General features: G+C 36.8%; 1 protein-coding gene across 7 annotated transcripts in view; it reads right to left on the bottom strand.

Annotated features, from left to right (window-relative positions):
• The window catches only part of TBCK (TBC1 domain containing kinase), a 111,791-nt gene that overhangs the window by 50,140 nt on the left and 46,329 nt on the right, over positions 1 to 15,322 (bottom strand). For all 7 annotated transcript variants that reach the window (XM_075421384.1, XM_075421381.1, XM_075421385.1 and 4 more), the window contains 5 exons: positions 14,580 to 14,706; positions 13,961 to 14,011; positions 12,286 to 12,369; positions 8,267 to 8,352; positions 294 to 330 (listed from right to left, as the gene is read on the bottom strand). In XM_075421384.1, the coding sequence (XP_075277499.1) occupies positions 294 to 330; positions 8,267 to 8,352; positions 12,286 to 12,369; positions 13,961 to 14,011; positions 14,580 to 14,706 (385 nt within the window). The remainder of the gene's footprint in view (positions 1 to 293; positions 331 to 8,266; positions 8,353 to 12,285; positions 12,370 to 13,960; positions 14,012 to 14,579; positions 14,707 to 15,322) is intronic.

Genomic DNA, 15,322 nt, shown 5'->3' with positions numbered 1-15,322 from the left:
CAGCTTCCTTTGCACACTCCCTAAATACTGCATGTGTAAAATAATCCAGTTCAAATGTAACATTATACATTCTTTAAAAAATAAGAAAACACTAATTTTTGTCAAAACAGTGCAGAAAGTATGTGACAGGCATTGTTGAGACAAACCACAGCACACATCCTTGCAGATTACAAGCGACCTAGTAAATTATAGACACATCACACCAATTAGGAAGGCTTTAGCTGAAAAAGTGAGAAAAATCATGTTTAAGAAATATAAGAACACTTAATTAGAGAAAGAGAATGCATACTCACGTGTAAACATTGTAAGAAACCAAGGAATAGCATAAAGCTGCAAAAGAAGGGGGGAAGAGAAAAAGATAATGTTTTAAGAACTAAAGCTGTTTGTAACAATTGTCTACTACATTAAAAATTGCCTAGCTTGGCATGAATGTATTTAAAATGGGAAATAAGTGCAGCTGCAGAACCACTATCACACAATATTTAGCCCCTCAGAGAAGCTTTTTCCTTCCCCAGGCCCCCAGTTCTCATCTCTTTCAAAGTTTCTGATACTGTATTCAAAACAATAACAAAAACAACCACCACCCTCACTAGGCTTATGTTCACAAAAAATAACCCCCAAAGTCTTAAAGAATGCAAAAACCCACTCTATTAAATTGCCACAGGACTCACTTTACACATACATATACACTGCTAAGTGAAAATTAGTGAAGGATGTCTGAGCACACATAAAACAACTTGATTCAATATATGTTTTTGACTGTGGAAAAAAACCTGATTTTACATAAATAATTAAAAGTGCAAACAGAAAAATTAACCGTATTTACCTTCTTCTCCTATATTCGTATTAATTAAAATGTATACTTCTCAGTGAAAGGCAAGATGAATGGTTTCATTCTCAAAAGCATATAGTATCAGTTACTAACACCTTTAACTTTTATGTTGTTCTACCGTGACCTTTAAAGGCAGGTGTCATCTGAAGAATTTGAAGCTGCTTCAGTACTTATGCTACTATCAGACTGTCTTAAGAACTTGTCCTGCTGCAATGGCTACAGAAAACCTTTAGTTTCTGCGAACTTTCATACTCATGACATCATAGACAGAAAATTCCATATGCATTAGAAGAGCTAAGCATTTATGACGCCTTAAGAGTTTCATAATTTTCAATGAAGTATTTAGCATGTTGAAGGCAAAAGAATCTGTTTTCTTGAAACATCAAACCACACAAAGTCCCCACAAATTAGGAATGCAAGAGCGAGACGATCATTGTTAAATTTTACTCAGTTGCATAGCTCGTGCTCTGTTTTCCACTTCTGAATTACAGTTAGACATAAAGCTTAATATATTACTTTTTAGCTCATAAAAAGTGCAAATTAGTCCTCCTATTAAGCTTTCCCTGGAAGTAAGCAAATGAGAAGCAGAAAGCACAATCAGTATTATGTTAATAAATTATTACTTATTCCATAAACTCTTAACTGGGTTACGGCACTACTAAATGATGCACACATTTGCTGAAAAGGTCTTTAGCACAGCGCTCTCTAAATTTTATTCCTATGCCTTCATCTGAGCATCTGAACCACACTGTCCATAAAACTAAAAAAGCTGCGAGGACCAAACTGTTCACCACTTCCAATATTCAGGAGGTTTTTACAAAGCTTGGCCTCCAACTCACCAATTGATTTCCAGGGTTCAAAAACCAAATCCATTTCTATCACCATTTTCATCTTCTAACACACTCATACTATTTCTTTCGGTATATCTTTCTCACGCCTTCAATAGATGGCTCTCTACTGAATAACAACACACGCTGCCCCCTGAAATATCCCCTGCAGCGGTTGTGATCGGCTAATACCTATTTACCTGCTTGCTTGTATGCAATATCTCGCATTCCATGCAGCAGGAAAACAAGTATTCCTAACAGCCTGAGGTGTCTCTTTGCTTGCAGGTTCATATTATGCGGATGTCATTTTGAACTACATTACTTCCTTGGTATTTAAAAGCAATTATTTTCTCCTTTTCATATATTGGATTAAAATGTTTTACCAAAGCAGATCCACACTTTCTCCTAATTTCACAAACACCTCTATCTTGTATGTATCTACATAGAAATATATAAGAAAAAGCACACAATTTAAACATTAAACAGATTATTAAAAGGTAACCATAAGGCAAAGTACCACTTTGCTCTAAACCATCCTTGACAAATGTATCAACAGTGACATTGAAAAGTAGGCCAAACTATTTAAGTAGAAGGTATTAGGCAAGTTTTTATTGAAGGGATGTTTCCCTCCGATTTCATAAAGACAATGTTTTAAGACAAGGTGGTCTCAGTACACTTGAAGAGGTTATAATTACTACTAATAAGCAGGCAAAGAAAAGCCACAGTACTGGTGCTGGTATTCCATCATGCAAGTCAAATCAAAAACACAGGCAAAAAGAACTCCACTGACTTGAAGTCCTCAACAAAATAAGCTACCAAATTCTTTTAAATTGCTGCACTTTTAACATATTATTAGTAAATACTGCCCTCTAGCCATCACGGGTTGGAATAGCATTGTGCCATACTCCTGTACTAACAAGCCGCTGTTAAAAAGCTGTTCAACCCTTCACTACAAAACCCTGAAACAAAATGGGGTTATGGTTTTTGTTGACACTTAACTCTCCATAGCTGGGAAGCATACCTAATGTTTAATCAAAGTAGCGTTTGAACTGCTGGACAGCCTGAGAATGTCACATTAAAATAAGAGCCTGTAAAACCTATACTTCATTTTTTTAGAGTGAGCTTGAGTTCAGCAACGCCATATTTACCATTTTGCTTTGCAAGTAAAATACAAGGACCTGGATGTCCATTTCTTACACATGAAGAACACAGCAGCTCCCTAACATCAGATTCCATTCAAACAATCTGAATAAATCCACAGGTTTTTTTTAGTTACAATTCAAATCTCTTGTCTTTAGACTTGGTTTCATTCTCTATCTTTCCACTATCCCTAGCTAAAGCTTCCTGTCCAATAGTGCTCTGCTATGACAAATTCTGCTTAGTACCTGAGCTTGGAGTTGCAGTTCATTGTTTTTCAACAAGGTGAAGATGTTTACTTGTCCATAGTTAGATGGGCATATTTTGAGAGGAATGCATCTCCTACCAGACCTTCAAAGCTCTTAGAGATATTGGTTCAAATCTTGATGAAAGCCTTTTCCATGGGGATTTTGTTATTGGCCTGTCATTACTGTCTGGATTGTTTCATTATTTGACTGTTCCTCCAGAAGATGAGAGCTTTACAACACTTGTGTCTACAGAAGACTGAAATTTCAGTTGTAAAGACAACAGTTTTAAAGAAATTTAGGCTCGGAGAATTTTGATTCTAAAATTATTTTAGAAGGAATAGTGAGGTGAAAATGAATGTTAAAGTTTGCTGATAGAGATGGTAGGGAGTATTAGAAGCCACACACAAGTGTCTTGCTCTGTGAAAAGTCTAAGAATAAAGTGGCTGTCCTGTACGATCCAGGTGCACCATATGAACATCATAAGACAGCCACAGTGAAGCTATGCACCCGGTTGGAGGATAATGAAAATGAATTATTTAAAATTGAAGGTTTGAGCTTTCAAAACATCAAAAATTCCAGCATACTTCACAAGTTCTTGTTTGTTATGCATGTATATAATACTTACATTTACCAAAAACCTCTCAGAAAATTCAAAAATCTCCTGCACACCTCATAGAATTACAAAGCTGAGATCAAGGTTAAATACCTACAGTTCTAAAGCGAACAAACATAACAGGAGTAATCATTATACCTGCAATCTTTTATAGAAGAATCCTCACCTGACCATCTGTCATTCAATGCAGTGTGTTATTTTAAACTGGTAAACTGTCATGTCTTCACGATTATAAAAATAATTTATAGATGGATAACAAAAGAACCCTATGCTACAGCATGTATTTCACACTATGTTCAGTGTTCAAGACTTTCCAGTGTTGGAGCCTTTCCTTCTCAAAGCTGAAGTCACACTTAACAGGAATACAGGAACTACCACAATGAATGTCAACACGGGCAAGTATTCTACCTCCAACAGCGAGTAGCTCATTTGCTTCAGGAGAACATGCTAAAACCCCTCTGATGGACAGCTGTAATATAGTTTCTCTGCCATGCCAACCTCTTTCTACACACTTTAGGCAGGCACTAGCTTAAATGACAACAGAAAGAATTCAGAAAAGATCATATATTTCTTTCCTGATTGATTCCCCTTCTCCTAAGCAACAAAATGTCAAGGCCCTGCTTTCTTTCTTAAAAGCACTTGAAAGAAGGATTTGTTTGTATTTTTAATTTACATTTCTTATTTTTGTACATATTGTTAGGAGGTCCACCATTTTTAAGTGATCTCGGATTGACCAAAAGGAGCTTTGAAGTGAGTATCACTCTCGTTACATATCTCTGACTTTACTTGTGGCTGTGGCTAGGCCCAAACCATCATGTCAAAGGAGAATAAAACAAAACCTTGTTAAAAAAAAAAAGAAAAAAAAAAAAAGACGACAAAAAAGAAAAAAAAAAAATTACAATACTATACTCAGCATTCCAGTAACTTTTTCTGTGTATGTACTTTAGCTGTACCATAGCTCATAGTCAGTACGAGATGGCAAAACCAAAGATAACCAGTTTTTTTCTTTTTTTTTCTCTATGAAGTTGCTGTTTATTTTTTCTTTTTTTTTGGCCTCTTTGATGTATGTGTGAAACAACGTTGTCCAACAATAAACCAGAATTATATTTTGCCGAGTTGTCCACAAGGCTGCCCCCCAACTTCTGCTTTTTGTTTTAATTTTCATTTGACAAGAAAAAATTTTTTGCTCTCTACAGCTTCCTGAGGAGGGGAAGAGGAGAGGGAGGTGTTGATCTCTTCTCCCTGGTATCCAGTGAAAGGACACGAAGGAATGGTTCAAAGCTGCATAAGAAGAGGTTTAGACTGGACATCAGGAAGCATTTCCTTACCAAGAGGGTGTTGAAACACTTGAAGGGGCTTACTAGAGAGGTGGTCGATGCCCCAAGCCTGCCTCTGTTTAAGAGGCATTTGGGCAATGCCCTTAACAACATGCTTTAACTTTTAGTCAGCCCTGAATTGGTCAGACAGTTGGACTAGCTGATCGTTGCAGGTCTCTTCCAACTGAAACAGTCTGTTCTACAAAACCCTGATCTTGCACCTTCATGTTCTGTCTTTGAAATACATACACACATACTTAGCTTCAAGCCTACATGGTGCCTAGACAATTAATCATACATTTAAATGCTACGGAAAGGTGCAAAATGTTTTGACTGGGGATGCAAAGAGAATGCAGATTGAGTCAATTTTTAATATTAGATTCTACCCATCTATATGCACCTACACAAACAAAATTTTAAAAATGATCACTTTCCTCACAAGATACCAGCAAAGAAACCCCTCCCCCAGACTCACAAGTAGGTAATCGTGTAACAGAACAAACAGAGATGAAGTACTTCAATTACAGGATTTTTAATTCTCAGTGAAATGAAGCCCTATTACCAACACATCCTGCAAATTGCCAAAACCATGCTAGGGTACCTATGACAGCAGGTCCAGTGTGATGATACTAAGTAACTGCAGCCAGACTTTGTCATCTCTGTTAATAGCCAGCTGACAACCATGTCTAGCTTCCATAATCTGCAGCTGAAAGCTCTTTAGAATAATTTATGGCTATAGTTACCCTTTTAGTACTGTAGCTGACTGCCTTGTTTTTTCTTCAGTTCAAAATGGTCTGCTGTTGATGACAGAATTGTTCAGTAAAATAGAGAACGTGTTAAAGTATTATATAGGGTGGGGGAGATTATGAACTTTGAGAGAGTGAGCAAAGAACTGGAAGATTCATGGTACATATCCCTCTATTTACATGTAAATCACACAGCCACAGCAATGTACTTAATCCAGGCACCACATCAGCTAACAACATTCACAACTATTCAAGCTTCAGCAGTGTTCAATACTCTGCAAGCTACGTGACCTGCAGCAAATGGGAAGGGTGCCAAGAAACAATCTTTCCTGCAGCAGAGCCTGCAATCCAGTGATGAAAGATTAATCAGGGTTTACTTAGACAGAATTAGTACTCAAGCACAAAAGTCTGGTCATTACTACAGTGCATATCCTCCACTTTGATGGATCCTGTGCTGTTTGGCTACAGGTACAAAAATCACCCCTCTCACTGATCTAACAGACAAAACAACCCTTTTTATAATATAAATAAAAGGCAGACTATTCAGAAATGACAACCACTCTTCACAGGGTAATGTTAATTTTAGAACTAGCATTTGTATTCAATAACAGGGTTTTGGTTTGGGTTTTTTTTTTATTTTTAAAATATACCTCTGGTTTGTAATTATTTACTGCATTACCTAATCATCTCTAGACTGTAACACTTAGAGACAGGGCTCACATTTGACTACATGCTGTCCAATGACTAGCACACAGAAAAACTAAAATACAACAAAACAGGTGATTTTAAACTATTCTGTCTGACCTGCACCTTCAGAGTTTTCAGTGGAGAACTGTAACTGTGTAAGCAGACACCAGGAGCTGCTGAAAGATCAACACCTTAGATGGATTGCTACAGAACTCTCATGTAGGTTAGTAGCAGAAATGGGACCTGTAAAATGGTTACATTTCTACCTCATCAGTGGAAACCAGTATCCTGGATGAAATACACAGAGGAGCTTTGGTCATCCACAGCCTTTAACAAATAAATATCAAGTGCATTTACATAGTGATGCTGCAAAATTGATTCTCCCTCAGGAACTTAAACACTGCTGTTACCGATGCCCTTCATCCCCAGCAAATATTTAGGCTTTCCACAGATGACCGTTCTCCCTTCTCCCCATCCTCCCTTCATCTTCCTCCCACTCGACCTCTTCAGATGTGGATCATCAGCAATACATGTGGCCTTCTCAAACATCTCTATAATGCAATACACTGTCTTTCTCTTCTCCTCATTTTAATGCCACAGAATCTTTCGAATTCATGTCATTCATAAGCAACATTATTACAGTAAAAATACTGCTATAAATAAAAGCATATATGTGCTTTTCCATTACAACCTGTGTAAACAGTGATAATGAGTATCTGCCAGTCCCAAAGACACACAAATTCACCCAGGAATTATATACATACATATGTACATACATAATGACTTTCAGAGACTTGGCCTTACTACTTCAATTCAAAGCATTTCCTAATAAGCATAAGGCTTTTCTGATAAAATAAGCTTTATATTGCTTACAGAAGAAATGCATATAGACTTCTTATTTATGAAATTTATATTTATACATCAGCATTTCCTGACTTCAGTCTCCTTACATTTTGGCCTCTCAGTCATCACCTGTTCTTACAGCCAGCTTGTAATTACCAAGTTTCTACATGTCAAATATATCGATATAGATTGTCAATTAAAAATGTTCTCTCTATTGCCTTGCCTAAAGCTATTTTTCAGAAAGATCAGCTATAAACTTTGATAATGCTATAGTAGGCAGAAAAAACATTTTTATAGAGTATTGGCTTTCTGGACTATACATACTTCTCTATAAACAAACCAGAAAAGCTTCACTATTTACAGTGACAGCTAAAAGTAAGGCTCTAAAGAAGGCCTTGTTTTGCTTTTTGCAACATAGTCCTCCCTCTCTACGACATTTTGGCTGTGTTCTCACTTTTCATTTTCCTCCATCTTACAGACTTCTTCCAATGAACACATAAAACTTGGACACACTTTATGCACTTGTCCACTGTTTCTGATGGACTCCAACAAATGACTAAGCATTTTCCAAGGTTGCTTGCACATATTTTTTGTACTTGAAAACTGATGTCTCTTTTGTATTAACTAACAGCATTTAATTCGCCTGCAGAAATTTTGCTATTAGTCATTTATGGCCACATTAATTTTTGTGTATCAATCCACACTTAAAAATAAAATTACATACATCTTTCAAGATGAAGCTGCAAGTTATAATTGACTAGTAGTATTTTTATTGTATTTACCATGCCAACAAAATGGGAAAGACTGAGGTATGTAAAACAACAACCAAAACTTTACCATTTTATCAGTATACTCAGAAAGGCCCATTAATATGAAAAATTCACTTAATCTCAAGCCACTACTGAAACAGTCTGGAAAGGCATCTCATCCTAGTTGCCCTCATTTTCCTTTTTTTTTTTTTTTCTTTTTTTTTTTTTACTTCCTTTGAACAATATTTACAAGAACGTTAGCACTTACATCTGGAATAAAACCAATTTCATTAAGGTGGTTACTCAGCTCTGGATCATGGAACGCAATCATCTGGGAAAACACCGTCAGGTATTCTGAAATGACAAGCAAATTCAAGATCATCATCAAAACCACAACCCACCACATGCTGCCAGCTCACAATAGAGCTGTACAAAGGGAAGAACACTATTTTTTTTTAAATTATTTTTAAACCTACAGTAAAACAGCAAGTGAATACCACTATTGCCCTCCTTGTCACCATTATATTCAATACAGAGGAGGAAAGGTTTCATTTCTCATCCTTAGTACTTCTCAATTTGTATTTTCAACAATGGCTTACTTGGTTCATATTTAGGTTGTGATGTATGTTCAACATGCAAAGTTAAAGACTTTTCAGTATGAGTATGAGCCACAAGATATTGATGGAAACAAATTAGAACAAGACTGTTCCAAGGATTTTATTTTTATATACATATATACACACACATATATATATATATAAAATATTTTGTGTGGCTTCTTTTCTACAAAGTTAAATTTTGTAATCCAGAAGTTGCTGTTTTAAGGCAATGGGGCTTTAAAGTCATCATTTCCATGATCGGGAACATCTTAATTTGTATTTTTCTGAACACATAAGGACAAATATTTCTTGTAAAAGATAAAATTTATTACATCTTCAGCATGGCACATTTGGTTGACGGGTAAAATGTCACTAAGTTGTCCAAGTAACACTTCCATTTAATTGGAAGAGAAGCAGACAGCAGACAGATTGCTCGCTCTCTCTATTCTGCCCCTCTCCCAGTTTTGTCCATGCTGTCATATGCTTTGTTAGCAGGAAGCTCCACAAATTAGACATCCAGAGCTGCCACTGCTTCCTTCAAAGTCTACTGTAAGGACCAGATGCCTACTACTGTCTCTCTTTGGGAGAGCAAATAACTCCCTGCTCCTCAGTTTGTCTTCATGCCTGAAGTGGCAAAATTAAATACCAATTCCACTGCTAAGAAGCACAGAAGTGGCTCTGCCGGGATAATTCCATGCATAGACATCTTTGTTTAAGAATAGAAGTGGGTCTAAACATTCAGTTGTTCATAGACTCCTATCTTACTTAAATTTTGACTATCTGCACCCAAGTTAGCTCCTCTCAGGTTAATCCAGCAAGGTAAGAACTACTCCTCTGTAAAATCATTATATCTGGACTAGATATTTTAAAAGCTGATTCTGCTTCAGGAGGACTGATAAACAATGTTCTCACTGTAGGAACACAATGGAAACAAGCCACAGTCCTACTGTAAATTAGACTTGAAAGGATGCCTAATTCTCCAAGATCAGTTGCAATAAAAATTAAGATCTTTTGAGCCTGCTTCAGAATTTCACAACTTTTGCTTCAAGCTGCAAAGACAAAGCCACTGCACGCTAAGCCTCTTTGGAGGTTTCTAACGTCTTAGGAGTGCCAGTCTCTCCCCTCTGATACTGCATCTCTATTATGCCACAGATACCCTGGCAGCATACAGCTGTGGAGTTAAGTGGGTAAATAGACGCATGCCGAGTTTTGCATCACCAAGGCCAGACTGCTTTGGAGCTACTCATGTCTCACATTTTCTCAGTTTCAAGCCAAAATTATTCTTATTCACATGCATACCAGTTAGAGAGGTAACTGTATCCATGCCTTAAATGCATACCCCACTACGTGATAATAATTTTTAAAAAGTGCATCACTAGGGTGCATCTTACATCAATTTTATTTCATGAAACAGCCAGTAACCACAAGTCAGGTACAGCAAACCAGTAATCCCACACATAATCTTCCTTTAAAATTGTATTTACACATTGGTGGTTGACATACAGCCCTAAAAAGGATTAAACGAGAATACTGAAAGAACCCTAAAAGGTCTAGTCTGCTCAACTCCTTGATGATGCCAGATGTTGCACAGAAACTCAGGAACGCCTACACTACGTGGGTTCACAGAATCCTACTGACCTGTATTTCTAACTTTGGCTGATACATGTTTTTGTAAAGCCTCTTAGGAATAACATCAGGGAACTCGAGAGAGCAAAAGCAGTGTTTTATGGAAGAGCATAACCCCCTGAGAAAAGTCTTTTCCAAGCTATTAACCTTGAAGTCTAAAGTGGTTATCTCCACAGGAGCATCTGACACAATATACTTACTCTTTCCATTTTTAGACCTTTACTACCCTTTTTTTTTTTTCCAGCAAGCACTCTTTCATTACAGAAAACAGGATGCAAACAAGTTCCCTTGAGTAGTTTTTCCAAACTATTATTTTACATATTCAGTTTATAACACCTCTTACCCATTGTCTTTCATATGTAAACTCTCCTAACCACTGTGCTCTCTCCTGTCCTGGTTTCATCTGGGATAGAGTTAATTTTCCTCTCAGTAGCTGCTGTATTTTGGATTTAGTAGGAGAAGAATGTTGATAACACTGATGTTTTCCGTTGTTGCCGTGATACGAAGGACTTTTTTCCAGTTTCTCATATTCATCTGATGAGCAGGTGCTGCGAGGGAGCACGGCCAGGCAGCCAGCCCAAGTTGGCCAAGGGAAATATTCCATACTATAGGCGTCATGCTCAGTTTATGAATGAGGTTGGCCAAGGGGGCAGGAACCTATCTGATCTTCTCATTTCCAGGAGTTTGAAACCCTTCTTCTATGGGAGCTTGAACTTTTTCTGGACTTTCGTGATTTTTGGCATTCCACGATTGCTGCTTGAGGACTGACCATGAATCAGTTGTCAGGTGGTGAGAAAAATTGTATGGTATATAATTTGTTTTGCATATTCATTATTATAATTGTTACTATCATCACTATTATTATTTTGTTTCCTTATTAAACTGCCTTTATCTCGACCCATGAGTTTTCCCTTTTGTCCATTTCTCCTGTCCACCCCACTGGAGGCGAAGGGGAGGGGTGAGCAAGTGGCTGTCTAGCGCTTAGTCACCAGCTGCCAGGTTGAACTATGACATGTCCTTATGTTAGCTCTTTCCCTGTTATCCAATATGTAACTGCTTTTATGTCCAACTATATTTAGTTGATCAGTTCTTAATTTCATTTTTTGACGACAAAAAATGAAACACACTATTTCTAAGTTGAGCAGTTTCACAAGTTATATACAAAAGAATTTCTTTAAAAGAAATACAAGGACAGCAAGTCACTCTGAAATCCAGCATTCAATAAACACTCCTAACTGCTTGCAATTAAAAACATTCATTACCACCTGTTTTTTAAACTACTGACGACTTATCAAACAGCTTCTTTTGGTTTTTAAAAACTGTCTCCAAGACAAATTATCTTTCCAACACAGACTGCACCAAGGTGTCTTTCTAGGTCTAGACAATTCCTTCTTCATGTTTCCGTGAAATTTACAGTTAAATTTCAATTAAAACAGACATTTACCTCCAGCTACTGTTTTCATTTCTCTGAGCTATCTATATAGTTGTTGATGACTAAACTATGGAACATTATTCCTCAGGGCTCTTCGATGCCTGTCCTGTATTGAATGACATTATCTTCTGTTCAGTAAGAAATTCCCCTCAAATCCCTAACTCTCTGAATACCATAACTTCCATTTTCTGAGAAGTCCCTAGTTTGTACTGTGACACATCATTTTCCCTCATTGTCGAAATAACTCCTGTAACAGTATAATTTTGATCACCTGAAGAGTAGCTCTTTACAACCTAACACTTGGAAGACCATTTCCTCATTGTACAACTATGCATGATCAACTGACTCTTATATTGGAAGCACAGAACATTTTTCGGCTGGTGTTTTTTTTTGTGTATGTGTGCGCAGTTTCTCCTGCCTGAATCTTTACCCACTTATTTTGTTCCTCTTTTTCTTGCACAGCTGTTGTTCTCATCTATCTAAAATAAAGATTTTGAAAGAAATAGATGGGTATTTCTACAATGTGATTCTAATTGTGTTCCAACTTCACAATCACTTGAGAAAGTGTATTTATATATCTAGAAATGATTCTGCTTCTCTTAGAACTACAAAAAAAAAAAAGTGACTTACCTTGAATAACATGAGAATTATCCTTCAGAAAGAAGTTATACAAATACTTGGGGATAAAAGCAGACATACAGGCATATGCCAGAGCTGAAAGAATTAGAAAAATGGATGCAACTACAGAGGCAGAAACATGAGCACACCTAAAAACATTAATTATTAAGCAGATAATAGTGTGAATACTTAAATCAATCTATACACAAAAATGATGGTAAAACACATAAAAAGGGCACATCCCTCATTAAAGAATTTTAAAAGCTCCTAGAAAAGTCTCCTTCTGTCACCAAGTAATCAATACAAAGCTGGCTGGACCTGAGTTGCTCCCAGTTTATTTCCATACTTGTCAGCAACAAAGTAACGCGATGATGTTTGGAAAACCATGGTGATGTTTGTATCAAAAAGTGAACGTCCCTGGATGAATAAAATTTTAGAAGATAGTTTCAAACAACTGCATTATTGCAGTCTTCTGGGTTACCTCCTATAGAACTTACACCCAGTTTATGCCCCATCAGACTTGCATCTCGTCTCTTACTTCAGCTCAGAGACTGAAGATGATAAAATTCAGAAGAGAAAACAGAGTAGAATATAATTAAAAATACTGTCAAAAAGATGGACAAAACCATCTTAGATTTCTCAATGGCTCCTCACACAGATACCAAATAGAGATTAGAGGGTAAAAACTTCACTGTTTATCCCTGGTGATTATTTCTGGGAACTTGGCTGAGAGATAACCTATTGTAATACAATTCTTAGCCATGATGCTAGGCTACAGACATAAAAAAGAAATATGGGTCTGTCATACACTGTCCAAAGACAATAAATACCATTTTGGAAGTTTCTAAACAAAACCTTAGGTTTACAGCAAATAGGACATAGGATCACATTATAAATTAATTACATGTTACAACTTTTCTAGCATTGAAACCACTTTTTAAATATCCAAGCCAAATGTGTATAATTAAATTCGTAAATCAGAACACATAATTTTACATAATTCACTACTATTACGTTTTGCTTCCATGGGAAGGAAATCAGGTTCTACAATAACACTGTATAGGAACATGTCCAAGAGCAAGAAAAATCTGTTGAAATATTTAAATTAGTATGCACAGTAGGCTTAACAGGAGTCATTCTCCTAATTTTCCCACATACAGATCTTATATAAAGAAAGCCAGGTGCAAGAGAATAGAAGATTGGACTAGACCTATTCTGAACAAATTACATTCTAAGAAGATAAAGGCCACATACCCAAAGTTGGTCTGATAAGCTTTTAGGCATTTAAAACCATCATCAGCTTTTATGAATAAAGCTGGTCTGACAGGTTAACAAATAATGCATCACATTAAACAAAGCTGAACTACAGCTCCACTGAAAGACAAGTACTAGAGAAGCATTTTTTTGTTTTTCTATAACCAAGGTTATTTGTGCTTTTTATTATATACTCATTATTGTACTTTGCAATAAATATAGGATTTGAATCCCTACTTGAAGAGCAGTACACCACACACACTTTTTAAAAACCAACCCCATTTCTTTTGACCTGTGGCAACAAGAGCATTAAAATTCCTCTGTAGCTACAGAAAGTTTCCATTCGTAAGTGGGTGCAGATACATTTGTCTACAGCTAGATACAGATGACAGACTGTGCTGCTGCTTCACTCCCAGCAGAAAAAGGTACTCACCTTCATTGTTAAAATTCAAGTACAGAAATGGTGCACAAAGAGAGTCAAGACCTAAAGGGAAAAGAGCCACAAAGAAATGGCATAGAGAGCCCATTTATTGTAATGCACAAGATAAGTTCATTAATTTATCGTGAAAACTTGCATACTCGATACTGATTACAATTCTGCAATGTCAGGCTTCACATGTAATGCTGACAACCGTGAAATCAATGCATGAAAACAGAGAGGGTTTCAAATTGTTGAACTATAACGCTGAATTCGTTATTCTGCCAAGACATGCAAGAAATGCAGCTTACGATCCTACGAACTCTTTCAGTAACTTCTGCAGTTTTATCTTGGAACTAAACAGTAAGCAGACTTTTTTTTTTTTTTTAAATAAAGTGACTGAAACTTCAGGAGAGTAAATATATAAGAAAGAACGGGGCAATTCTGCATTACAAATTAAATATAAATTATTAGGATCTAAATTTGCAATAACCCAAAGATTCATTCTGCAAAAGAAACAGAAATGAAAGCACTCAAATAAGGCTTACATTGCAGCGGGGAAGAGGGGGAGGTATTAAGTCAGCCATAGCTTTCCAAAGTTAATTATCTGACCTTGCCAACTAGTCAAACTCACCTTGCCAGTACACCAAATCAGGATGGGAAACAACCCAGGCCTTCAACACACGTCTAAACTTTGCATGACCCTCTGGTGATGACAGCAATTCATCATACTGATGGCAACGAGGAATATCAACTTCAATCTGCACCACAGCCAAGCATACATTATAAAGAGAAACCAGGATAAGTGGGGTAGTACTACAGCAATCTTGCAACGCTAGAGGTGGAAGTCAGCCAAAAAATGTAGGTCAGACCACTATCATAAACACAATGTGCTTCCTCTATCACTCTCAAATCAAAATGGAAAGGGGACAGGGGACTCTAACAGTCCTGTCAAAGATGAAAAATATGAGGTTTTTTTTCTTTTTCCAGATTCTTATTTTTAAAAGGGTTCTAACTCTTGAAAAAGGCAGAAAGCAGATTACAGTTACAGTTTTGTTCTGATACTACTTTTGAACTCATTTCAGGTGCTAATATCACTTTGCTCTAAAGGATAATCAAATTGGAGTTCTCAGAATGTTGTATCCAATTTGATGGAAAATATTTCTTCATCCAGCCAAAAGGAACAGCTGTTGCTCATGATGTCTTTCTATGTCTGGCAAGACTTCTTGGAGAACCTAATTGCTCACGAAACCATTTCTGTGAAGCACAGCTCACCTTGTAGTATCTCAGCATGCTCAGCACTATCTGGTACAAGGTCCAACAGGCACAACAAACATCCGATAAAAACAGGGCTTTTAACAATACATCAGTACTATT

The sequence above is a fragment of the Opisthocomus hoazin genome, chromosome 5, assembly GCF_030867145.1.
Source record: "Opisthocomus hoazin isolate bOpiHoa1 chromosome 5, bOpiHoa1.hap1, whole genome shotgun sequence".
Lineage (NCBI taxonomy): Eukaryota > Metazoa > Chordata > Aves > Opisthocomiformes > Opisthocomidae > Opisthocomus > Opisthocomus hoazin.
This window is presented reverse-complemented; position numbering and strand designations above follow the sequence as displayed.